The sequence below is a fragment of the Stegodyphus dumicola genome, chromosome 8 (genome assembly GCF_044657685.1).
Source record: "Stegodyphus dumicola isolate Sdum_Otavi_A_Nest chromosome 8, ASM4465768v1".
In the NCBI taxonomy this organism is placed as follows: Eukaryota; Metazoa; Arthropoda; class Arachnida; order Araneae; family Eresidae; genus Stegodyphus; species Stegodyphus dumicola.
The window spans coordinates 184,062,973-184,089,476 of record NC_140775.1 but is presented as its reverse complement, the minus strand read 5'-3'; the positions used below and the strand labels follow the sequence as shown (position 1 = coordinate 184,089,476).

At 32.1% G+C, this 26,504-nt stretch overlaps 1 protein-coding gene across 2 annotated transcripts in view; it reads right to left on the bottom strand.

Annotated features, from left to right (window-relative positions):
* Positions 1-26,216, bottom strand: part of LOC118187187 (uncharacterized) — a 59,179-nt gene extending 32,963 nt beyond the window's left edge. Inside the window, exons 1-2 of one of the 2 annotated variants that reach the window (XM_035357385.2) lie at positions 26,075-26,216; positions 3,809-6,788 (exon numbers count right to left, since the gene is read on the bottom strand). In XM_035357385.2, coding sequence (XP_035213276.1) covers positions 3,809-6,788; positions 26,075-26,194 — 3,100 coding nt within the window. In that variant the 5' untranslated portion in view covers positions 26,195-26,216. Of the gene's footprint in view, positions 1-3,808; positions 6,789-25,119; positions 25,247-26,074 lie in introns of those variants that run through there. The other variant, XM_035357386.2, reaches the window with a different exon arrangement.
* Positions 26,217-26,504: the final 288 nt, after the last annotated feature.

The window sequence follows — 26,504 nt, the reverse complement described above, 5'->3', positions numbered from 1 at the left end:
ACACACATAAAGAAATACTATCAAAAATGGTATTTATAAATGAAAATATGGTACTTGCGTATTAAAGCAACCACCTTTGTGTATCTTGACGATTTTTTACAGATGAAAAAATAAAATTTGATAGTTTTCATGACTTTTAAAAAAAAAAAAAAAAAAACACCCAAACTATCGATATTTGTCATAAGTGAGCAAATATTAGTAATGTATGAAAAGTCAACATACTTCAGCAATAAAAACAACAAAAAAAAAAAAAAAAAAAAAAAGAATTACATAAGTAATTGTAAAACATCCATCTTCAAATCTTTCTGGGTTTTTTTTTTTTTTACACTATTATTTTTCTTAAGGATACAGCGATCTGTTTTCACTTGGAAAACATTAAAAAATTGAAGAGTCTCAGCACTACACACCCCTCAGCAACACTGCCTATTTATGGCTAACAGTATATACGAAAATGGCAATGTTGCTTGATTGAAGGATGCTGCTCTATGTGCAAGATTGCCAGAGTTTGAGACATTCTGAAAATTTTGTGACTTCTACTAAGGTGTTTGTGATAAGACGTAAGTACCAAAAAAATATACATACACTGTTAAAGTAACCATTGCACTTGGTCTTCAGAACTATCAACACCGCCTAATAAATTTCAAATGTCGCTAAATGCTTATGTGGTGGCCATTTGAACAAGTACCTGCTTACAGTTTTACTCATATTAATTTACACGGTGATAACTTTTATTCCCAAATATTTTGTCTAAAAAATATATATATACTGTCTAAAAAAGACTACACATTCCATGGAAATAAATATTCTGAAAGACAATAGCTTAAGTTTTACAGCTTGTGCATGATAATTTTTTCCCTTAATAATGGACATACATACCATACCCTTTTAAGACTTTAAACCAAAATATTCTTATAAATATGAAAAATATATATTGCTAGTTAAAAAGATCAAAATAAACTGTCTTTTCCATAAAAGATTTCTCATATTTGAACTAAGAGATGAAAATTACAATATGTTGGATGTAGGAACAATTATCAAGTAATGGCAGAAATTGGTTAATTAGAATAGGGGTGAGCAAAACATGTTCAAATGATAACCTTTCTAATAGATTACTTGTCAGAAAATTCATCTACTGAAAAGTAAAACAACCAGATGTCTTTATGGACAAGACTTAGGTTTGAAAGAGAAACCAGTATTACAATGACCTTCCAAAGCAATGCCACAGAAAAGTTACTTACAAAAGGGAAGTTGATAGTTTACATTATGTAAATGAATCAAACAAAGATCTGTTGATAAAATGTTAAAGAAATGGCAATGTGCTTAGAAAATAAAAGATAGATGTGAAATCTATACAAAATCCCTTTAGAAGTAAATTTAAATATATGGTCAATGTAAAATATCTATAGAATTTTTAACTATTTTGCTGAAAGGGTTCAAAAATAGGAAGTTGAAAAATATGCTGATAATCAGGACAATCTTGAAAGGAAAAAAAAACAACAACGAATTAGTCAAAATAGAGCAGAAACATTTTGTTTTGATAAACGGGCTGAAAAGAATGAAAGAATGCTATAGTGTGGTTAGGATGGTAATTTTACCTTACGAAAAAAGGCCAAACTTATGGAATAGCTTATGGAATAATCAATGAAATACCATGCCCAAGATAGTAATATGACAAATCGTGAAATTTAGTAAAAATTTTATGATCATGCTTCATCAAAGTCAATGAAATTTGCAACCTATGATTTATACTAACAAACTGGTGAGAAAAATTTTATACTGTACCCAATAATAAGAAGCTGATGGAAACAAGTATAAAAACTCCTGTAACTTGAATACATTTGCCCAAAATCTTTATATTGTCATATCTGACATAGCTACAAAATGCAAAATAGCCTTACTTCCAAAAAGTAAATTTAATCAGTAATATAGGAAATGTGATATTAAGTACAGCAACGGAAAGTTGGTGGTAAAACTTCTCAGAGACAAAGTGCCTGGTGATCCCTTACCAAAATGCAAGCTTTACAGTGATTTTTTTCTCCTCTGTATTAGATTGTCCAGAAGTTCCTGCGGTAATAAAACGTATTTACTAGTAACACCTTGAAGTTCTGCAAAGTGTTTGGTGGAGTTCCAGTGATGAAAGCTGGCATCCTAGTGTGTCCAATACATTTTGCTGTACTTAAATCTAAAGAATATACGGACCACTCCATCAGCTGATTTCATTTATACTCAAGATAAATGAAAGGCAAGCATTATTGTCCATTACAAGGACGTCATTAACGACTGCAAAAATTGGGATCTTATTTATTTAAGAGACTGAACCTCTACGATGATAACATTTTGAAAATCCAGACTCGTCAAGACTTCGGCGATTCTGTATTTGGGATTTTCCTGGATATTAGATCATCAGTTTAAATCTAGTAAGACGGCACATAAAAATTATAAAATTAAAAATACGAAATCGTGATTTATGAAATAATGAAGTATTTATGATCTAAAGGGTATAAATATAAAAAAAAAACTTAATATTTATTTGTTACCTTATTAAACATTTCTTTCAATGTTAAGTTGTTTAAGTTGCTTCATTTTTTGTGCTAATACTTTCTCTTTAATTCTGTAGACAGAAATAATCTATTGTTCAGTTACATTGTTAAAGTCCTGTAACTGCTGTTCCGAGAATTCTGACTAACTTGTCAATTGAAATTTTCTCGTTTTCAGTAACTTCTTTGTCACTTTCTACACTATCGGTAGGGGGTATTTTCTGGATCTAGAACCATACTACAGCTTTCGCCATTCATTAATCAGTTGATGATTGAGAAGCATTGTCATCACAATGAAAAACTTCTTTTATATCATTTTCATTTATTACTGCTTCTCCACATTTCTTTCCAAAATCCGATAATTGGAAAATTTCACCTTTGTTTTGCGACATGTGAAAGCCTTTAAAATTCGCGGCTATCATCATCAAATTTAGCTATTCTTGACCATACATATTTGGCTATGCATCATGAGTTTGGCAATTAACAACAAGTTATTCCGTTAAATTTTATCTTGCTTCTATCGAGCACTGAGACAATTAAACCTGAATTGTATTAGTTATTTATTATACTTATGCCTATTTCTTCCACATACTAGGCTTATAAGAGTTCTGAATACATAAATTCCGACATATACTTGAGGGCCGGCGCTAGATATCTTACTGCCTGATGCAGTCACCGTGGGTCATAAATTCTGTGACTTAGTGCGGCCATACGAGGCCTGGGGCTGGTTCTGGGTTTATATGAATAACAAATCAGTTATTCTTAATTCAAATAGCCCTAAATATAATCTTTGGGTCTATGAGTATCAACAAAATCTAATTTTAGCATATGGAAAGAAATGTTTGGTAAATTTTGCCTCATCAACACTTTTTAGCACATTTATGCCACCAAAATTTTATTTCTGATATTAAAAAGAAAGGAGCTTTTTACAATTACAAAAACTTAACTAGTAAACTTTTTACCAGCTTAACTTGCAGCAGGTACTTGCATTTTCATATCAGAAGCTGAAAAACTATACCTTTAAAAAGTAAAACTAAGTATACAACAAATCTTACTATTACATATATAAAAAAATCTCTACAAAGGCTATGTGATGATTCTAAAACTCTCGTTGCGTATTATGAATTTTCTCACTATTCTAATTTTTACTAAATTATAATCATTTATGAGACAGTAATACATTCAAGAAAGATTTAAAAAATGCGGTTGCATACCAACAATTATAAAAACACTGCTTAATATAAAATATAAATAAAGAAATAAATACTTACCAGCTTCTACTTCCTTTAAAGTTGATTCATTTTTCCTCGATCGGAGAGAAGATCGTCTTGAACTTTCGAAAGCAACTTCTTCTATGATCTCTTGCTTAATAGTAATAGCCAAGTTGTTAATGGGATCTGGTGATTTAACAGATGATTTTCTCTTTTTTGCATCTGTTTTTACTGCTGGTGGTTTCTTAGCTTTCCTTCCACGCTTTTTTGGCATGTTAGGCAGCTGCTCATCACACTGTAGTGATGTGTCTATTTCTGTCTTTATTTTCAGCTTGCCTGCCGGAAGAGTTTCAGAGTTAGTGAAATGGAGATGGTTTTCTCTGAGGTCATTATATTTATCACTATGATCAACAGAGTCATTTTTTCTCTTGGCACTATGCTTTGAAAACCTTTCTGATACCTTATTTAATTTACCTGTAAGTTTCAAACGTCTGCTTTTCTCACAATTATCTTGCTTAGATTTATGACTAGATAACACAACATCTGAATTTTCAGAGGCACTTCCATCACTATCAGAGACTTTTTCCGGATAGGATTCGGTTAAACGCCACTCCCCAGGATTATTGCATCGCCCCATTTTAATTATAAGTTTAGGAAGAGTTCTGTGGCTTTTGTGTTTATGATCTTTATGCTCTTTATTGATATAATCATTCTTTGCTTTATTATTATTCTCTGGCGAGCCCGATTCTACTTCTGAATCGGGTTTCACCTTTCTGTTGGCTAGAAAGTTTTTATAACACTGCAAAAATCCATCAATATCTTTGTTTCTAGTTTTCATGAAAGTATGTGGAGCATCTCTCTCACCTTCATCTGGAAACTGAAGTTCTGCTAAGAATGCTAATTCCTGCTCTATACTTTCAACAGGTTTTGAAACTGGAAGTGGTTTCTTTTGATTCTCATTCATTTTCAATTCAGATCTATATCTTGATAAAGGATAGTTCACCGGTGGTAATTCTTTCTGGTCACACAATCGTTTGGGATAAGCAGTATAACAGTCTACATTTCCATAATCTAAAATTTTTGATGGCGGCATAGGATAGCCATTATTATAAACATTGCGGTCATTTTTGAATGACTGAAACCTAGTACACATATTGCCACTATCTGCTTTTCTTCTTCTACCTCGCCGTCCTCTTCTCCTAGGAGAATGAAATAAGAGGTTTCCAGGCCTAATAGGTTGCTCTCTACATGAATTATATGAATAATTCATATTGACTGATGATATTTCATTAGTCTGAGATGCATTAGAAACAGAAGGATGAGGTACTACATTTCTGTTCGGAGTGTCCAGACTACCAGAGCAATTCTGACGAGTTTCATCTGGCTCTGGAGGCTTCAGCTGCCTGTTGGTCAACATGTCTGTATCTGCATCTAATATTTTAAGGTCATCATTTTCCAAAAAATTGGAAATGGAACTGTCATGATTATGAGCTCCAGAATCAACATGAGAGTTGAATATATCTAGTGCATTTTTATCATCTATGTCAGCTGATGGATAACCAAATTGCTGGTCCCCTCCCATGTGATTGGGAATCATCGAAGGATTTGGGTGTATTGAATTGTTTCTTAGTGTATTCATTGCAGATGAACATGACGGATACCTGGGAGGATGCATGGATTGCCCAGGTGGAATACTGGAAGAACAAGCTCCATAAGGGGCTTCATGACTAATTTTATTTTGTAAGTAAGATGGATTTGTTACCGAAGCTGATGATAATGCAGCAGAATGTCCATACTGCATTCTGCTATCATGAGACATAGAATTAAGATGTTGAGAATGCGTCCTTGGAGATATCCTTGCACTGTTTCCACTGCTCATTTGACCAGGATGAATGGGTGGATACACTGATGAATATGATGGCGTATTATGATCATGTGCAAAGACATAGTCGGAATGATAATCAGGTGTTTTAGATAACACCGACTGTGGTCCATGGTGAACCATGTTTTGTGACTGTGGAGTGTTATAACACATGACATTATTAGCACCGCTATTACTTGGGCTATGCTGTGCTTTCTGGCCATTCCTCTGAGGAACTGCGTTCAAGTTATTCACGTAAGTTCCACCATTCATAGGTGAACATGGTGTAGCTGAAGGAATATGACTAACAGGATCAACATTTGCAAATGGGGAGGAGGGGTACGAATGAGCCACAGAAGGACTTTGAGGCACTGGGCTCTGTAAACTATTATAAGCTCCAAAATTTGTTTTTGGACTGGAATAATATTCATTTGGTGATGAAAAATTAGATATAGTAGGGGAAGTGACAGAGTTAACAGCAGGAGAATGAGAAGTATTATCACCCGAGAAAGCAGACTGCGCCGAGAGTGGAGCAGAGGAATAAATGCTAGTCACATCACGTTCTGTATAAGGCCCATTGTTATATGATGCAGATGCAGTTTTTGAGACAGGAGAGATAAACTTTTCATTATTCCTCTCAAACCGACCTGGGCGGGTCATTACAGCTTCATGTGGGAGCACACCAAACGGACCAGGGGAAGGACGATCAATATTAGGAGGAAAAGAAATAGATGGCACTTGACCTGTATATCCAGTAATGCTCTCAGAAGCAGGAAAATTATTTCCTTCAGTTCGAGATGCAGAAACCTGCGTCTGTATAAAATTACGTATTCCAGACTGATTTTCTTTGCAGACTCCATTAAATAAAGTCTCGCTAAAAAAATCAGTTGTTTCTTTAGTATTAGGTGCCGGAGGGGATATAAGAGCATCATAGTTTGAGTTTGGCAATGCAGGTGGAGGTGGAGGATCAATGTTTGTTCTTGATGACAATGGTGTTATTCCTTGATGACACGATGACATGAGCAGTGGGTTAGAGTTCCCACTCCCATAATTATTCAGTGATTCTTCATGAGGAGCAGATGATGGAAGATGTGGTGATCCACTGCTCAGGTGAGAATATGGCTGCTGGCTGTAAGGTGACCACGGAGTTGGGTCCATATTTATAGTCTCAGGGCTGTCCTGAAAATGATGATTCAGGAGCTAAGCAAACCGAATAATAAACAAAAACTAAAGTACAAAAGTACCTTAATCTATTATTTAAAATTAAAAAGCTAGTGCCTTTAAAGAAAAAATAACTTAAGTCATCTGAAATATTACATTTTCTAATGTAACAGCATTAAAAAAATTTGCAGCAATTCCCTAAACACTATGTAGAAGACATTTAAAATTACATGAATGAACAGTATCTTGCAATAAAATCAAAACAGGGTCATAAGAAAAAGGCAAATTTTAGAGATGATAAAGTGAACAATATAAAAATTACAATAAGATTTTAAAAAGAAATTCAGAAAATTTAACCTTGATTATAGAAATTATCAATGAAAATAATGGTGCAATAATAACTTATTCATTACTAACAAAAGCATTCTTGAAAGCATCAGCAAATGCATTCTTTTTTTACGCATAGACTAACTACACTGAGCCTTGAGATTTTTTTGCTCGAACAATGAGTTTCCATTTCACATACTCAATCACTAAAAAATTAGACGTTCTGCTTTTACATGTATCTTTCATAGTCAGATAACAGAAATAGTAACTTTTTCTTTACAAATTATATATTATAAATATATATTAAAGTAAAATTTAAGGTTAAAATATATATTAAAGTAAAATTTAAGGTTAGGCAAAAAGCAATCTTAATTTGGGACTGATATCGAATAAAACTATCAATGTCAAGGGCAATCAGACGCATATTTAGGGGTCCCACATTTTTAGCCCCAAAGGGATAGTAGTCTCGAAAGATTATTTTGCATTATTTCTTTTTAATTCATCATTTCACTTTTTATTTGAGTCAGTTGCCATCTGGAAAAACAGTCTGTTATTAGTTAACAAATAAACTTTTTAAAAGCAACAGATGCAGTTTTTAAGAAAATTATTATTTTATTTTTAATACGACTGATTTAAATAAAAATGCATTTAATTCATAGTATATCTAATTAAAAACAAATATTTTTATAGAATTCAACTTTCAACAACAGAAGATATGTAATATTACCATGTAAGCCTAAATGCATATTTATTTAATATCCTATAAAATGTTTTGCTATTCCACCCGGGCTATCTCCATTGGCAATCTCTATCAATAAACCATATGAATAAATATCAATAAACTTTAAAAAAGACCTTTCGGATGATCATTAAAATCTGAAGCCTTTCAGATTTTTTTTAACTTTATGCATGTTTAAGATTAAAAGAGAAACTTCTAACTTTAATTTGCAATAGTCGATTTTACTTTTCATTTGAATTTGGGTACTTCCCTTCCATAAAAATAGTAACTATTTATAATATACCAGTCTAAACTGCATCATAAGATCTTGCATAATGCAGGCATGCAGCTACCTTTCATCCAATCAGATTAAAATGTTCAGTTGAAACCAAAACCTTTTGGACTTTTATCTTCCCACAATTCTTCTGAATGCATCACTTTTTGCTTCTGCTTCACTGCTGCAAGTTCGCGCTGCCTACTTTCTTCAAAAATGTAATTCACAAGTCTATCGGAATTGATGTAAAAATTCTTTAAGATCAAGGCACTGTAATGCCATATTACTGGTATTGTCTTGATAAAAAATGTGTCAACCATAAATAAAAAGGAAATAACTGAATTCAGCCACATCTGCAAGTCTCTCCTAGTCTATTACACTATCAACTCTCCTAAGTTTTCAGAAATTTAAAAATTTCTGATGGCATGTTACAAGGCAACTGAACATCAAATAAAATACAAAAGAAAGACTAGAAAATTGACATCAGTATATCTGTAAACTCTAGGCATTTCTCGTAGTGCTCCCAAATCGAAATGTGAGGAAGGTCATGGCATTTGCCGAGATGTGGCAGTCCATGTCGTCCTTAAGATTGTATAAGGGACAAAGAGTTTTGAGCAACTCTAATATGTTGAAGGTGGTTACAAAGACAGTCATAGCCAGGCATAAGACGGAACACTTGATAGAGCTCTTTCTAGGCCATTCGGATACTTCAAGAATCTGTCTAAACTATGGTTTATTTCCATTTCTCTATAAGAGTTCTTGGAAAAAGGAATCTCGGAACCTTGGAAAAGGAATTCCTAACAACTGACTTGATAGAACTGTAGGGGAGACCAGGCTGTAATGTTTGAACGAGAGAAGCTCTCTTTCTGGCCAAGAAATCGGTGACCTCATTTCCACAATAGGCAGGAATTCATTGAAGTACAACATCTCTGTCACTACTTGACAACCAATTAAAAAGATCAAAACAGCAATCGACAGTTGAAGGGCAGGAATCACTCTGTACATCAATAGCTTGAAAGGTGGCTCTGGAATCTGATAAGAAGACCACCTTTGAAAAAAGCTTCAGATCAGTCTGTGGTTGTAGGAGAGCTTGGTAGATGGCCACAATTTCATCATCAAGAGCAGCTGCATATGAGCCAATGGGTGCATATAAAGGAAATAACTCACAATGAACACCTGCACTGGCATTAGCGAGATCACCTATTCTAGAACCATTGGTACATACTCGAGATCACCTATTCTAGAACCATTGGTACATACTCGCAACCATTCCTCTTCCCAGTAGCTAGAATTTATAGTTTTGTATGCCAAAGCTTTGAGCATATTTTCATGTCTCTGTTTTGAACACCTCTTGATTAAGGCAGGGATTGGATGGAGAAACCTTTGTTTTCAATAGTTTTATGACGTTGTAAGAAATTACAAAGTTATTAACCCATATATATATATATATATATATATGTAAAATAAAAAATATGTAACTTGAAATTAGCAACAGTATCTTAATTTCTCTTTTTAATTTGAAAATGCGTCATATCTGAAAATTAGTTCTGAAACTATCCGCATTTTGCATAATTCCTTGGCCAATCAGATTAAAGCTGAACTTCTAATATAAGTAGCAACTAGCTGCATAGTTTATTTCTCTATCATACAGGAGCTTGCTAAATGTTGCCTCTTCTCCTTGCTGCATTCTTCCATTGCTCCAGCATGTAATTCTGTATATTAAATTCTGATTTGAAGTTCCAAATTAGCTACATCATTAGCATTATGCAAGCCAAGCTATATGGATTGATCTAGAAATGACACAGTCCAGAAAAGATATTGCGATTTTTAGAAAAGAGAGGGGAATTGAGTGGTTATTATAGAGTTAAATTCTAATTTTGATTTACATATTTATTTACTTTTGCATCTGAAGAAGACAGATCTGTGTTTGATAGCCCTTGAAATCGAGACGATTTTATTCGCAAGCTATGCCAAACAAAGGTTGCATTATTTTTTTTTTTTGGCTTAATTGCAAATTTTACACTACCAGTTCTCTCCCAACATAATCAACATACTGAAAATACATTAAAATATTAACAAAATAAATCATTTTTATAAAAATGAAAAACGAGTAACTTATAACTTCACAAGAATTAGAATATTCTTTACCAGCACAAATGGTAAAAACCATCTCAGTAAACTGAATAAATATTATAAACACCCACACTAAGAAATCTGCCACTCATCAAAAGAATTACAAATTCAAATCCTTATACCTCTAATCATAAGAATTCTATGGCTAAAATATAGCTACGAAGTCTAAAAATGCAGTGTAAAGAACTAGCACCGACTATTTACTAGCTGCTGCTTAACTACAACTGGGTCTATAAGAATAATTAAACCTCCCTAAAACTTACCGCAGTGTATCAGACACTTCTTTCAAAAAGAGACTCTTATTTAGAAGTATACATTCACTGGTATTTAATATAACTGACGAGTTTACTTTTAACTTATGTAAAACTCAAGGAGTACCTTAACGAAGATATAACACATGATTAACATAATTAAGATACAATAACATGCCGAACAAATATTAATTCAGAAGTCAAACAAAAATCAGCGTTATATTTTCAAATTTTCACAGAACTAGTTTCGATGTAACCGAGCTATCATTCTCAGCTGATGAACGAGATAAGGTACAATGATTAGATAAGATAAGAAAGCCTGGACATGATACAAGCCACTGGGCCAGTGGAAGACTACTGTGATCCATTGCCTGATTACAACAAACTTTACACAATGCACTGTAAAATTCTACTGGATTGTGCCATTAAACTTTCGTTTTGAAACGTTATTACTGATTTTCTATAGTCACCTGCAGATATTATTTAAAAAGCTTGTCACTTCAAAATGCCATGTTTGAGGGACCTCGCATGCTTTTGCGTTAAACTTTCAAATAAAATGCATAAATGCTATTACCAGAAATTAATCTAGGATTTCTTATAGAGTATGGCATCAATCAAAAATGATTGGAAGATTTATGACAGTACCCCCAAATAATAGGGGGAAAAAACTGAATATAGAGTAAACTCCGAATTTCCTCGGATTTGAAACCAAATCCTGAATTTTTGAGAATATCTGAACTTTTGAAATCTTTCAAATAGGAAGAAAAACTCATTTTAATATTAAACATAACTCAACTTACAGACATTTGGAGTCAGGTTGCAACGTTTATATAGTATACCATGAGCTATGAAAAGTATACAAGATCTATTTGTAATATGTTATCCAATCTAGAATTATCAAGCCAATTTGAGATTTTCAAGTAAGCAAGACATTGGTAACTTGAAAATTCTGTCAAATTTTGATAGATGCCACATTAAATAGTATGGGACCACCACAAAGTGATTTTAGTGACTCTCATATCACTCAAACTGCAATATTTTTGTAGCGAACACTTTTACTGAGCATCAATAAAACTAATCTTTCCATAATTCTGAGTTGAAAGGTTTATTCAGTTCTTAAAATTTGAGAATGAGTTAAAAAAAAAAAAAAAAAAAAAAGGAACCTAAGACTCGAGTTTTGGAAATTCAGATCTTTTTTAAGATTTATGGCACCTAAAGATTCAAACATCCGATTCTCAGAAGAAAGCTGTAACTGACAATCTTGTTCACATTAAAATGATCAAACCAATTACTTAAAAGTCAGACTTGATCTCAGTATCTTATTTCCCATGTCAATTGTATGGAAGAAACTTTTTTTATGCAAAATCTTGAAAAATTTGATATTTTACTCTGAAACTACTTTATTTTGCCAATTAGCACATATAAAAGCCAGTTTTGCTTAGAATGTCCTTCACAATGGCATATCTCACTTTAGGCAGGTGGTCCATATGCTTTTGCATTCAAATAAACAAATGTTTTACAAACAGCATTTTCTTTCATGCTGTCCCTTTCACTTATTTTATTCTTTCCACAAGACCACATATGATATAAAAAATTAATAAAACTCACTAGATCTATTTTTCAAATTCATGCTTTATTCTTCACTCAAATTAGAAGCTTTTTACATTATTGTACCTAAAAACCATTACAAATCTTTCTTTTGATTTCAGTTTACTTCTATCAAAACCAGACATTCATTATAAACAGGGGAAGCAATTAAATAATGAAACGCTTGTTTTCTTATCTGACAAAAGAATATTTAGTTTCATCTTACAGTCACAGAGACAAACCTGTTGAATTATCGAGCAGGAGAAAAAAAAGAATTATTTGTTTATATTTACATGTCACTACATAAATGACATAAAAAATGTAAAATTCATATAATTTACTTTAAGTTTTGTCCCCCCCCCCCAGAAAATCTGTTTCATTATTTTTATAACAATGTAAAAATGGAATTGAGGCAAGAACATGGTTGCAAGCTCTCGAAATTTCTTGATCCTAACATGGAGCTCCTTTAGTCATGAAGTTTGACCACTCCTGTTATATAGTTTAAAAGCAGGGCTGAATTTCTTTGAATACAACAAAAACTGGATAAAGCCAGAAGAGACCAAATGACATATGAAAAAAAAAGACACTAAAATTCAAAATGTAAAACAAGGTTTCTGTAAAATAAGCTGTTATTTAATATTCATAAAATAATTAAAATTACTTGTAATGGTTGTAAGTTTTATTAAATGAATTAAAATTTTTTCAGTTTGTTATTTACCAAACCTTACTTATGCAGTTCATAACTCATTAAAGCTTTATACTCTGTGAATGAATAAAGATTCAATTGCATAAAAATTCAATTACTGCACATGCAGTTTGAAAATCCACACCAATATTGAAAAGGTGAACGGTGAAGTTCGATGGGGGATTTATGGTGGAAACTACACTGTAAAAATCTGATGCAACAAACATACATAGCTCAATGAGCTTAAATCTGTGATGTAAAATAGAGCTTCTATAAATACTGTAGATTTCCAAATATGAGATAATCCATGTACAAGCTGAGAGTGAATTTCATCATCATAAGTAAAATGCCAAATACAATGATGATGGTCTAAACTCTGGTAACCCATACTGAAGCTAAGACATTTTCTCCAATCATCTGTTTATCTTGCACACAATCTGTGACAAAGAACTTTTCTTAAGTTCTTTGATCCATGATATCTGTGCTAGACAAATTTTCATTGTGGTGATGATGCAACAAACCAACAATTTCAAAAATAAAACAACTGATTTTCAGAAAACAATTTAACTCCAAATGATTTTTTTTATAATCCTAAGAAATAAAACAATAAATTATTACAAATATTTGATGATTTATCGCTTGTACTGGCTAATGGAAAAGTTGCTTTTCTGCAAGATTAGCAGATCTGCATATACACCGATCCCTGTAATTTTAGAGAATTTTATACTCAAGAAATATGCACTAAATATATTCAGAACTACTCACAAAATAGGTTTTAAGTGATAACTTTTCTGTTGTTCTCTCAATTCAAACCATTTTAGCTCTTAAAAAACATCAGAGAATTGCAAAAATTGGGCTAAACTACTTAGCTCTCAAACCCACTGCAAAGCATACATGATAGAATATTTGAAAGAAGTCATTGTTAATTCACTGGATGTAAACTTTGTTGCAAGCAAATATATGCACCCAGAAAAAATTGAGCCTCACAAATACGAAACTCGGCAACAGTATAGTGTTCAAATGATCAAAAACTGTGGCGAAAATATGTTTTATTTTTGAGTCACAATACAAAGAATGTCAAAATCAACAAGTGGTAAAGCCACTCCTCGCAGCTACACAAGTCAATTTTCATTTGAGCGTGGAGTCTATTAAATTACTTACATCCCTCCGCAGTATATTGTACCACAAATGGAACAACCAGTCAACAAGTTGGGTCATATTTGTACACAGCTGAATTTGTCTGTTCAACATGCCCCAAACATGTTCGATAGACGACAGGTCTGGAGCCCCAGCAGACAAGTCAAGGACATAAACACATTGAAGACATTGTTGGGAAAATTGTGTTGTATGCGGCCAAATGCTGTGCTGCTGGAAAACAGAATGTAGACAACCTGCTAGCATAGGCAGTATGATCGGTTGCAAAATGTCGTCAACGTACCTGCAAGCAGAGTACCTTGCAGCATGACTAATTGTGAAAGGCAGACCAAGTTGATTGTTTCCCAAACTGTCACACCTGGTGTCCTGGCCGAGTGCCCCTCAGTAACAAATGGTACATTGGATCGCTCACCTCTCTCCTGATATGTATACGACAGTCATCAACATTGACAGGAAAGCATGATTCATCCCTAAAATCACATTTCTTCAATAGAACACTGTCCAGCTTGAGCGAGAGAGGCACCATGGAAGACGACACTGTTCACTGTGGAGTGTCAATGGCAAGCATCTTAATGGATGTCAAGATCTGAGACCAGCTTCACCTAATCTTCTGTTAATCACATCTCTGGATATCTCAAGATACATGAGAGTTGGGAAACGGCATTGAACCGATGATAGCATAACTGTTGGTGCAAAACGTGGCAGCTCTTCTAATTCTGTAATCTTTTCGCACATTGGTTGCCCAAAGACACCCCTGAGCCACTGGTCCCAACAACAGTTGACAACCAATATGCCAGCTGATCTGCCTGTTTGACCAACCAGCCTCTTTTAGCCAAATGATGAACCACTCTCAAAGTTTAATAATTCAAATTGATTAATTTTTAAAAAATCTGATAAGACAAAATGGAAAAATACTGTCAAGCAAGTGAAACAGGTAGAATATTTGGAATATTTTCTCATCAAATTGCTTCAAAGTAAAATGCCAGACACCAACAACAGTTTTAATTCTGGTAACTGTCTGAAGTTACCCCATTTTTTTTTTTTATTTATTATTATTCATTTGTTCTCTTCTATATGATCTGTGGCATCTGTACTAATCTTATTTTATGAGCCAAATTATCTTTTGTGTGGAAGATGAGAGCGAACAAAAATTCTTATTCAACAAAATTCAGACTACTGGTGATCATCTTTGCTAAAACAATATGGCTCTTCAGAATTTCGCCATAAATGAGAGTGGACAGAGTCATATGCAGATTTCATTAAATCAGATTTTTCGTACTGGAGATGCAACAAAGCATCATTATAAACGATTTCGGAAATTAAACAACTCATTTCATTTAAAATTATTTTCCCATAAATTTAAGAAATTTAATAAAGGCAATACTGGACAATTTATTGGCCCAGCTAATGGAAAAGTACCTAAACCTCTTTACAAAATTGGCAGACCTGTATATAAAGAGACTCATAATTTAGCTTTGGAAAAAGTTCCAAAAATTCCTGACTTAAATAATAGAAACATAACTTGTCTGCCATTCATGGTTTTAACACAGTAAAAGATATGAAAAGTGAAAAACGATATTGCACAGCACAATACAGAAATGATATTTCTGCAGTCACAACCTCTGCTAAGCTAAGCTGTCCGAGTGATGGAAGGTAGAATAGACTGCAGAAGAGAAAAGAGATCATATATGTCAAACTGTAGTTTTTCATTACGCTTCAAATATGACAATTACTTGGAGAATGAGAGTATTCACCACCGCTATTATGCCCTCATGTTCACCATTTCACTATTGGGCCAATTTACCATCAAGACATGTATTATGCCTATATTATAATCTGCCATATCATATTTAGTTTAATAATTTTGTTTTCTTATCGAGTACCTCTGGCTGCCTTAAATTTTAAAAGAAAAAAGCTTCTGCATCTAAATATTATCTTCTAGAATTATTAAAATATTACCTAGAACTAATGAATTAAAACCTTTTGAATTATACACGAAATGTTTTTGAATACAATTTTATACAAATATATCATTATGCACAACATAAAAGTCAACTTATTAAGTATATATATATCTACATATTTATTAATTTTAAAAGATTATTGGGCTAACAAGATTCCAAATTCCATTTTCAATTAAGATTTCATAAAAATGTGAATTTCCTGTTCGCATGAATGATTTATGAACTAGCTGATTAAAGACAGAAGAGAAATATGCCTCAAATAAATCATAAAAGTGAAGCAACAATCTGTGTTAAGCGTAGATTTTTAGCATAGAAACTTTCAATTTTAAGCGCAAACAAAGTCCCTCTTGATCAGGAGCAAAGATATCAGTACCAAGTTACAAACATATTTATACCCTAAGGAAGATGAGAGAGTAGCACCATCTGATATTAGAAATAATAACGAAAATTGAAAAATTAGGATAATAAGAGATTTAAAAGCGTTAGGTAGGAATGGATTAAAATCATTAGCTAAACATGGTAAAATTTTGTGAATGAGAAAAGCTTCAAGAAAATCTAATTCTCCAGTGGAAGAAGTTTTCTTTCTGGATAATTTTTGCAGACATAAAGTTTAAATTGTGATTAAATTTCCAACTATGACTAGCAATCGAAGACTTGTAAATTTCACCTTTTCAGACACGAGATTCATGTTCCATAACCCCTTAACCTACGATTTAGATTCGAAGACGTTGGGCCGAAATTGTATACAAGCTCGCGCAGCGTTCGGGACATTTGCACGACTCGTGTAACACGCTAATCCGAGCAATCGTTAACATGACAAATTATGTAATTTTCGAAGAAAGTATAGGGGAATAATTATTGATGATACATCCGATGACAATCAACTACCAGAGTCCTGTCTTTGGAAAGAAAAAAAGAAATAGTCCAAAAATCTGAAACTATACGATGACTCCTGGCATAAAAGAAGAAGCCTTATGTCAATTAGGAGGAAGTAAAGGAGAATTTGATATATTTAATCTAATATTTGATGACATATTTTGGAACAATACTGTAACCGAAATGAATCAGTATGCAGATCAAATACGAAAAAATCCACATAGAACATGAGTGTAAAATTCCGTTACATGTACCAGAATGTTTTGAAATATATCATATCGTTACAGATTACTAATTTTGTATTTTGGAGTTTTGTATAAATAAACATTTTGTAATACTTGCGTCTACCACAATTATTGCATTAGACTGTAATTGCGAATCAAATATTCCACGTAATATTCACTTCTGGCCCGATCACCGTACACGGGCCATGCCCGTGAAAGTTAGGTTTGGCCTGACCATCGTACGCAGGCTATGCTCGTCATTGTAGATTAAGGGGTTAATGCTCTTTTGGTTTGGTTGATATATCTTTAACCACACTGATAAGATATGTTATAAATTCCCCATGAATTGAAGTCAGAAATAGTATCTGAACCATGGATTTTATTGATGGGAGAGAAAATGACTTGAAAATTGAACTTCTGAAGAATTCTTGCAATTTTTTTTGGGGGGGGGTAGCTGACATAATGATGAAAGGGAAGCACGGCTAGGTTATTAGCGTTATTTCTCACAGCGGAAAGTTTCCTTGAATGGAAAGTGGAAAACTTTTTAAGAGCTTTATCAATGACCATGAGAGAAAAGCTTTACTATGACCTAACTCTCCTCTTATCTTTGCAAAAAGGGACTTAGTTCGCCCTCAAAACTGATAGAGTTTCTATGGTAAAAATATATGCCTTGGTGCTTCACTTTTATAATAGCTGATTAAATTTTCAAATTTTGATAATTCATGTAACACTGTATCTGTATAATTTTACATATAATAATATAACATATCTCAGAGGTTTAGCCTATAATTATGAAATGCGGTAATTTTATTCTATTTCATATAGACATAATTTTCTAGCCATGTTAATTTCTGTATATCTCATATTTGTAAACAAGTAATTCATCATACTATAACCAAGCTTTATTATGTATTTCATTTGTACTTGACATGAAATGGTCCATGGCAAATCAGCTGCTGGTAAACTGTCCTCCTGTTGGTGAAAGAAGACTGATGGCAAATCGTCAATGGCAGAAAGTCCTAGACCCAATTACTTGAATCCAATATTTTTTTTAACTTGCAAATCTTTGTTCATTTACAAAATGATCTACATGTTACTTTAAAACCTTTTAAAATAACAGTTTTTAGTACTATTCTGTTTTGAGTACCGTTAAAAATTACAGCGAAAATGTATGCACAAAAGCATCAAATCCAGCAAACATGCCCATTTTTAAAAAACAGCATGCCAAAATCTAGCATACGCGCTGATTTCAGATTGCGTTATATAGTTTTATAATATTGCGTTATATAGTTTATAATTGAAATAGTAGTTTAATTTTTTTTAAAATCTTTTTTTGATTTTAAATCATTTTTGATATCCTATGGATTTAACAATTTGGGAATTGTCTATAACGAAAAGTCTGCAATAGAATTTTGGGTAAAGTGCAGAATCATCCACTGTTTGATGTGTTTTTAAAAATTGCACATACTCAGTATCCATGATGTACAGTGACCTATTTTCATTTTAAAAAAAATCCCAGAATTGCACAAAAATGGCACTGTGCACACCCTTGACTTTGTCTAGGTACACATCGACCTATTTTCACTTAAAAAGTAAAAGAAAATGAAGAAAAATCCAAACGTTTTTACCCTTTTAAAAAGCGGCAAACAAATAAGTGGGCGCTTCTGCACTTTAACGAGAATTTTTTTAAAGAAAAAGCATCATTCATTATAGAAAATTATGTTTGAACAAACAACGAGATGAAATTATGCTTTAGCAATAACTCGGTAGTGAAATAGGGATGCAGGCATCCATTCAGTTATGTTTAGCAATTTTTATATAAATTATAATAGTGAACTGAAATAGTTATTTACTCTTATGCTTCCATTCAGTCATGTTTAGGCTTTTTTATATAAATTATAATAATAAAAAAGTATTATATGAAATTAACCTTTCATCTAAATTAAAACATCAATCTTAGATAGTTATTTACTATTATACTTCCTTTCTTGGATTAGGGTTGCCGCAATTCTTTTTGGCAGCACTGGCATCAACAATAGTTTGGAGATTTTTTACGGCCCTCAAAAAACCGAATAGTACCCAGTTTTCTAAAGTCAGCATTTAAAGCAATCACCAACTGTTGTTTTTTGGTAAAAATAAATATCCTGTACTTTTGCTTTCCATTACCAGAAAATGATAACGACCTTATTTTCACTTTTTTATAAAAATTTTATTCAGATTTCTTTCAGCAAACATATGCAAAAGCGTAAATAAAGAAAATTTTCACGAATTGGGCAATACCTGTACCACACGATTTATTCACCAGCGAATTCAAATTTGAACTCAACTGATATCGAACCCTGACCATCACCAAGACGGGAAGTTCATGCTGAGCAGCAGGATTTAGAGATGGCAAAATTATTGGAATTTAGAAAAATATTGAGCACCAAAATTTTTAGAATTAAGGCAAATTTTTAATGGTGGCATATCTTCAGAAATTTAGAAAGCCCTCAGCCAAAAGAATTTATGACTTGCAAAGATTGCACTGGGCAGCAAAATGTTCAGCACAAACTCTGTACAGAACATAACATATTTTAATTTCTATGGGTTCCAATAAAAGTTTGGAATAATTTTTCTATATAAATGTCCGACGAGCTTTCACAATCATCTGTAATTACATCCAACTTTTACTTATTGCACATTTTATCTCATAACAGTATATGTACATTTCTTCCACTCAAATTATTACATGTTATCAAAGAATTAAGGGAAAGTTCATTCTTACATAAACAGCATACAATAGCTGCATCTTGAAATCCAAAAAAGCAGAAGACTTTTTGTGAGAAAACAAGGAGTTTTCACGGTGTGCAATGATGCCATTTCAAAGGTGCTTCAAACTGATTTAAAGTTACTTAATAATGCACGATTATAAAACTAAATAAACAGGAACAAAATTCTGATGTAAAAATGTACAATACAGTACAAAGTCCACAATCCGGACTCGTCGGGACTTCGGCGATTCCGGATTAGGGTTTTTTCCAAATTATAGATCATCAATTTAAATCTGGTAAGATGGCATGCAGAAATTATACAATTAAAAATATGAAAACATAATTTATGAAATAAAGCGCAATTATGATCTAAAGAGTATCTGCGCATGCGTAATGTATACACATTCTCTACACTCATGCGTAAAGTTTGTGGCTTTGAGGTCCAGATTATAGATCATTCTGGATAATGGACGTCCGGATTACAGACTTGGTACTGTACATTGGTATTTAATCACATCATAAAGAGTATAAATGAATTTGTCCTAGGAACCTCAAAGTGAAATTTATAATGCATATGTGCATTACTGTAGTTAAAACTAACAACTTAGAAGGCTGATGTGCACTGTTTTAATGTGCAATAATTAATTGAATTTATAAATAAATACAGTAAAATGTCAATTAAAATATAAAAGAGAAGAATAAAACAAGCGGATTTTTGCTGATTCAATGGAAAGATCTTGATATTACAAGGTGAACTGGAATCTCTCCATTCAAACATCAACAATTCATGAAAAGTGCATTTCATTATCTCGTACATCTGGGGGGGGGGGAACCCTTTAATTTTATATTTCTATTCAAATAGTGAATGTGAGATGATATACAGGATGATGAATTCATGAATTGCTGATGGTTGAACAGAGACATTCCAATTGCCCTTGATAAGTTAGGATCCTTCCATGGAATTGGCAATAACTCTGTTTTATTCCTCTTTTATATTTTAATTGAAATTCCACAATATTTGCTTCTAAATTCCAATTAATTGTTACCACAATAGTGCGGTTTTGCTTCCTAAATTGACAATTTTTACAACAGTGTACATTTGCATTATAAATTTCCCTCCGAATTTTCTTCTAGGAGATAATTTCCTTTACATAGTCTATAATTTTATTAAATTAAATATTATTTTTGCAGCAATAGTACGGGATTTTAGTCCTTTTAAACAATTTTTAATTTCACTACTTTTACAGCTTTTTCTTCTGGTTTTGCTTTATTATCATTTAATCAGATATTCAAAATTCTATACTTTATGGCTAATTTTATTTTGTAATTTTCATATACTTTTATAAGGAGAAAATTTCGAACAGGTAAGAAGAGTTTTGGTTAATCTTTGGATTATTGTAACTTAGCAATTTTTTGGCGATAATTTCGCGACCAACCCTGCTACAGCTACCTGCTAGTTTTTGTTCGGACGCCATTTTGTTTTCACGAAGTAAAGGCTCCTTTTTTTTTTTTTTTTTAACTCAACATTTTTTTCCAACAATCTGCTAGCTGAATTACGCTAGAACTTTTATGGAACAAAAGTGCTTAATCACGACGAAGATTAGGTGCAAAATTGGGAGAAAGTGCAGAATTGCAAGCTGCTTGCCGCGTTTATAAAAATTGCACATACACGGTATCCACGTACACGTCGACTTATTTTCACTTAAAAAAAATTCTAGAATTCCACAAAAATGGCATTACGCACACTCTTGACTTTATCCATGTACACTTCTAAAGTCCTAGCTAGTAACCTTTATCGCCTTACCAAAATGTCGCCAAACTACCTGTTACCATATTCCAAACATTAGCCAAAGTTTTTATTTATCGAAGTACTTTTAAATATGATGAAAATAAAATTAATAATTAGTGTATATAATATTTATCTGAATAAATTTAGTAATGTACGGCGGTTGCCAACACCATACAATGAAGCAAAATAAATACAAATATTAACTAATTAAACATTGGTAGAATCTTCATATAAAAATCTATAGATGACTGCAGTATATTAAGACAACTCTGATAAAATGAAATTTAATAAGATAAAGATCAATAAAATATAATAAAAAACATAGTTCACACGAAATAAAATTTAATAAGAAAAATTGTTACTTTTCCGTTTCGCCGGCGCAAATCTTGCCAAGCAGACTTTATTGGCGACAACATATATTATACATATAAAATGTTAACAATGTTAGTTGACAGAATTTTTTATTTTGAAGGCATAAGCATTTTAATAGCGTTTAAAATTTTGTAGAAAACCAATAAATTTCTAAATACAGTCAAAAGTCTTTAATTCGTACTCGTCGGGACTTTGGCGATTCCTGATTGTCGGTTTTTCCGGATTATAGATATCAGTTTAAATCTGGTAAGATGGCATGCAGAAATTAAAAATATGAAACCGTAATTTATGAAATAAAGAGCAAAAAAAAGCTTAATATTTATTTGTTTACTTTATTAAACATTTCTTTGAACGCGCGCATGCGTAAAGCATACATTACGCATTGTCGAAATTAGAAAATTGCCACCAGAAAACTATTTGATGTGTATTCATGATATTTATAATGATGAGGAATTCGATTTAAATCATATCAAAAACTTATTAAATTATATATTTTTTTTGGTTGATCTTTGGATTATGGTAACTTGGCGATTTTTTAGCGAAAATTTGGCGACCAACTCTGCTACAGCAACCCTCTATTTTTTTTTCCCGCCGCCATTTTGTCTTCACGAAGTAAAGACATGTTTCTTTTCTTTTTATTTACTGAACACTTTTTCCAACAATCTACTAGCCGAATTTATGTAACAAAACTGCTTAATCATGACAAATATTAACTGCAAAATTGGGAAAAAGTTCACAATCGCAAACTCCTTGCACGTTTTTCAGAATAGCACATACACATAAACCATTTACACGTTGACTTATTTTTACTTAAAAAAACATCCCAGAATTGCACAAAAATGGCATTGCACACACTCTTAACTTTATCCATCTACACTATTTTCTCATTAATTACAAAAATTTGCACGAAAATGCAGGAATATTTTCTTAATCTTTAAACTCAATAAAAAGCACATATATGAAAATACCTGATCGCGAAAAAGTACATACCCTTTCCAAGGATGAACATTTCTAAGTATAAAATAAATAAAATATCCAAAAACTTTTACCTCTAAATTATCTATTATATTATAAACGTCAGCAACAAATTTATACGCAAACATTAAAAATAGTTACAAATACTTAAATTATTTCCATACACGTTTACTTCAACTGAAACGTATACCAAATTCCTACAAACATAAAATTCACAAAATAACTCTAAATACGAAATTTCTAGATTTCCCCCCTTTTCCGATTAAACAACTATAATTCGTCCATTAATGTCACATGACATATCTCATGATCTCTCATTTCCCTCACACAAAATAATGCGTAATCGGAACTGAGTGCTTCTCACATTATTACAAAAGTCCTAGGTAGTAACCTTTATCGCCTCCAAAATGTCGCCAAACTACCAGTTACCATATTCCAAAGATCAGCCTTTTTTTAAAAAATATGTCTTTGACAATTTCCTTTACGACAGTTTTTCTTAAACCTTTTCCAGGGTCACAAAAATTTCAAAAAATGAAATGAAATATTGCACGATACAGGTATGTAGGTTTTTAAAATTGTTTTATAATGACAGAATCAGAAATCTATTTCAATACAAAGACTAACCTTACCTTTTACCAATGAACAAACAGATTTCTAAAAATACGAAGGAAAAATAGCCAGTTTTCTTAATTTGGAAGAAACTAAACCAGATTTTCATCATTTTTGTCTTGTATAATATGAATTTGCATAATACAAATTCCTTAGAAACCAAGCAACTAATTTACATGTAAATTACCTATAAATAAACCACTATGGCAGAATTTTAAGCGTTAGTTTCAAACTTTACAAAATACAGATTTATGGCAGCAACAAGCACCGCCATCTTTTAGTATTCATGCAAAGTTGACATACAAGACAGAAACAGGTAACAAAATAAAAAATACAATAAATTTCATTATCTCTAAATCCTCTTTCACGTATTCAGCATAAATAATTTTCTTCAAAATATTTTATTAAACTTGGATGAGTTAAAATGATTTTTTGAATGAACACTATTATAGAAATATTATTAGTTTCTACATGGGTAATCTTCAGAATCACCAACTGGACAGATTTTGATTTCATTTCACTCTTTTTATATCAAATTTAAATAATTATGCAACATTTTATTTATTTATCTCTACATATTTCATTCATACTTTATGAAATTCAATCCATAACAAATCGCTAATTTCTTTTTTCCCAAACTACATTACTAACTATTAGAAATACATAATAAAAATACATATTTTTTTTACTATTCAACAATTTAATAGGTAAACATTCTTTCAAGTAAACTATACAATTAACATATTTCGATTTAATACTATGATACACTAACAAATCAATTACTTCAAATACAACTAAATAATTAGAAAATAACAAGTAGGAAATGTTATGCAACACATTTTTAAAATTTTTTAATAATTAAATTAAAATATATAACTTCCATTAAAATGGTCTGACATTTATAAATATCTAGAATAGTCAAACTTTACAATAAATTTCCTTAATTTCTTTCTCTATCATAATTTTCAAAGCAGTAACTAATAAAATAAGATACAAATATTTAACTCTAATAAATGTGCATCAGATGTTTGAATTTCTATACCAAAATATATTAAATCAGACATATAAAATTAAACAACATTCAAAAATGCAGTATTCTAATATCATACATGGAATAAATTTCAAAATTTACACCATGCTTGTTTACACATTTAAAATGAATATTCGCATTTAAAACACAAGAAAACAAACTGTATTCTTTGTTAAATATTCTATACTATAAAACTGTACTAAAATGATCCACTAAATTTGGTCTAAACAAGACGGAAACATGTAACTAATTATCAAAACACACACAGGACTGTAATGTAGCTCTTTACGTGCTATGGGTTGCTGCCCACACATCAAAACATTAAGAGACCTATTAATAAAGCACTGCCGTTCAAGAAGGCTTCTGATAAAACTGTAGAATGGTCAATGCACATTTAATTCATTTTCAACGAGTTTAAAAGAAAAACACAAAAGTGAAGAAATACCAAAAAATTTGTCGGAATTGTTAATCTACAACATAAAATGTAGCCCCATTTAAACATGGATACCTCACAGCAGTCGAGCAGTGATGTCCACTGGTAGTTGGCACCCAAAATGTAAACTATAGCTTTAAAAGTATGAATTGTTGCTAATTATGTAACACTAGAATTTCTTTTTCTCATATACTTACTGGAATTAGAAATTTCAGGAGCAGCCATTTCTGGATTCTCCTCTTTCATGTCGCTATTCTCCGCCATCTTAGCGACTTAGCAAAACGCTATGGCACTATCTAAACATTAACTGTAAACAGGAAGCCGACTAACTTGGACGAGAAGTCTCATCCCTTAGTTCACGGCGCTTTCCACATGATGGCTCTGTTGTATCATCTGCACTTTTTTTTATTTATTTGTTCAAAATTTATTAAATATTACACAAAAACAGATAAATTTAAAATATATTAATCAAAATACGGAAAATTTATTCCCTGTAATATCATTATTGATCGTAAAAATAACGAGAAAAAATATTTAATCAGATAAAAATTGCAAAATTAGTCCCACAGTTATTAAATGCTTATAAAAATTATACAAAATAGAATTATTGTAAAGGCCTGAAATTAATATAACTCATATATATATACTAATATGAGAGGTTTGTATAAATTTACCACTTTTACATCAGTTCGTTCAATAATTCGGTTGCTCCCGCCTAAACTGGATGAAATGATAATCTGTCCAATTGAGGAAAACAGTCAAAAGTAAATTAATGAAATTGAAATCCACTCTAAACTTTAATTCTTGTTTTAACTACTGCATGGAAAGAAAGTATCAGCTTAGCACAATTAAGCTAATACTTTTTCTCAAAACAGATTTATAATTATTACTTAATTTACAGAAGTATAATTTAATTTCTAAAAGAAAACTAGGCTTTCTTGCAGAATTTTTACAAGTATACACATCTTCCTTTTTTTCTGAGAAAACTAAAAAAAAAAAAATTAAATACCCTTCAAAAAATATAACAACCACCTTTAAAATTGCATAAACAAACATTTTCTAAAAATTAAAGCGTTCAAAATCACTCCCCATAATTTACATTATAAGGAATCATTACTGATTTAATAAAATCAGTCCTATATTAACACTTACCCAGTGAAGTTCACTAATTGCCGATGATGATTTTTCTCGAACATACGAGAACGAGTTATGTGACAAATCCGAAATATCTGTCAAACACATTGTGCCCAGCATTTTGTGTTTCTTCTGCATAGTCCATTAACTACTGAGCACAAGCTACAAACTCCGATACATTCACATGCTAACTACTGAGCGAAACCGCTCAGCCACTGACTGTAATTTCGCTCAGGATTCCCACGTCGTGGTTTAACCGCAGCGCCATCTGCCAAGGTTTTCCAATCGAACGAGCTACAATTCCGCAAATCGGAACCCGGAAGTGTGTTGTACGTTATCACCGGAAGTGTACCTACGTCATCGTTACATTATCTTTGCTGACCAATGGCATACGAGCAGGGTTAATATAGTTCTAACGGTGGTTGCCCTACTCTTTGATTTATCACTG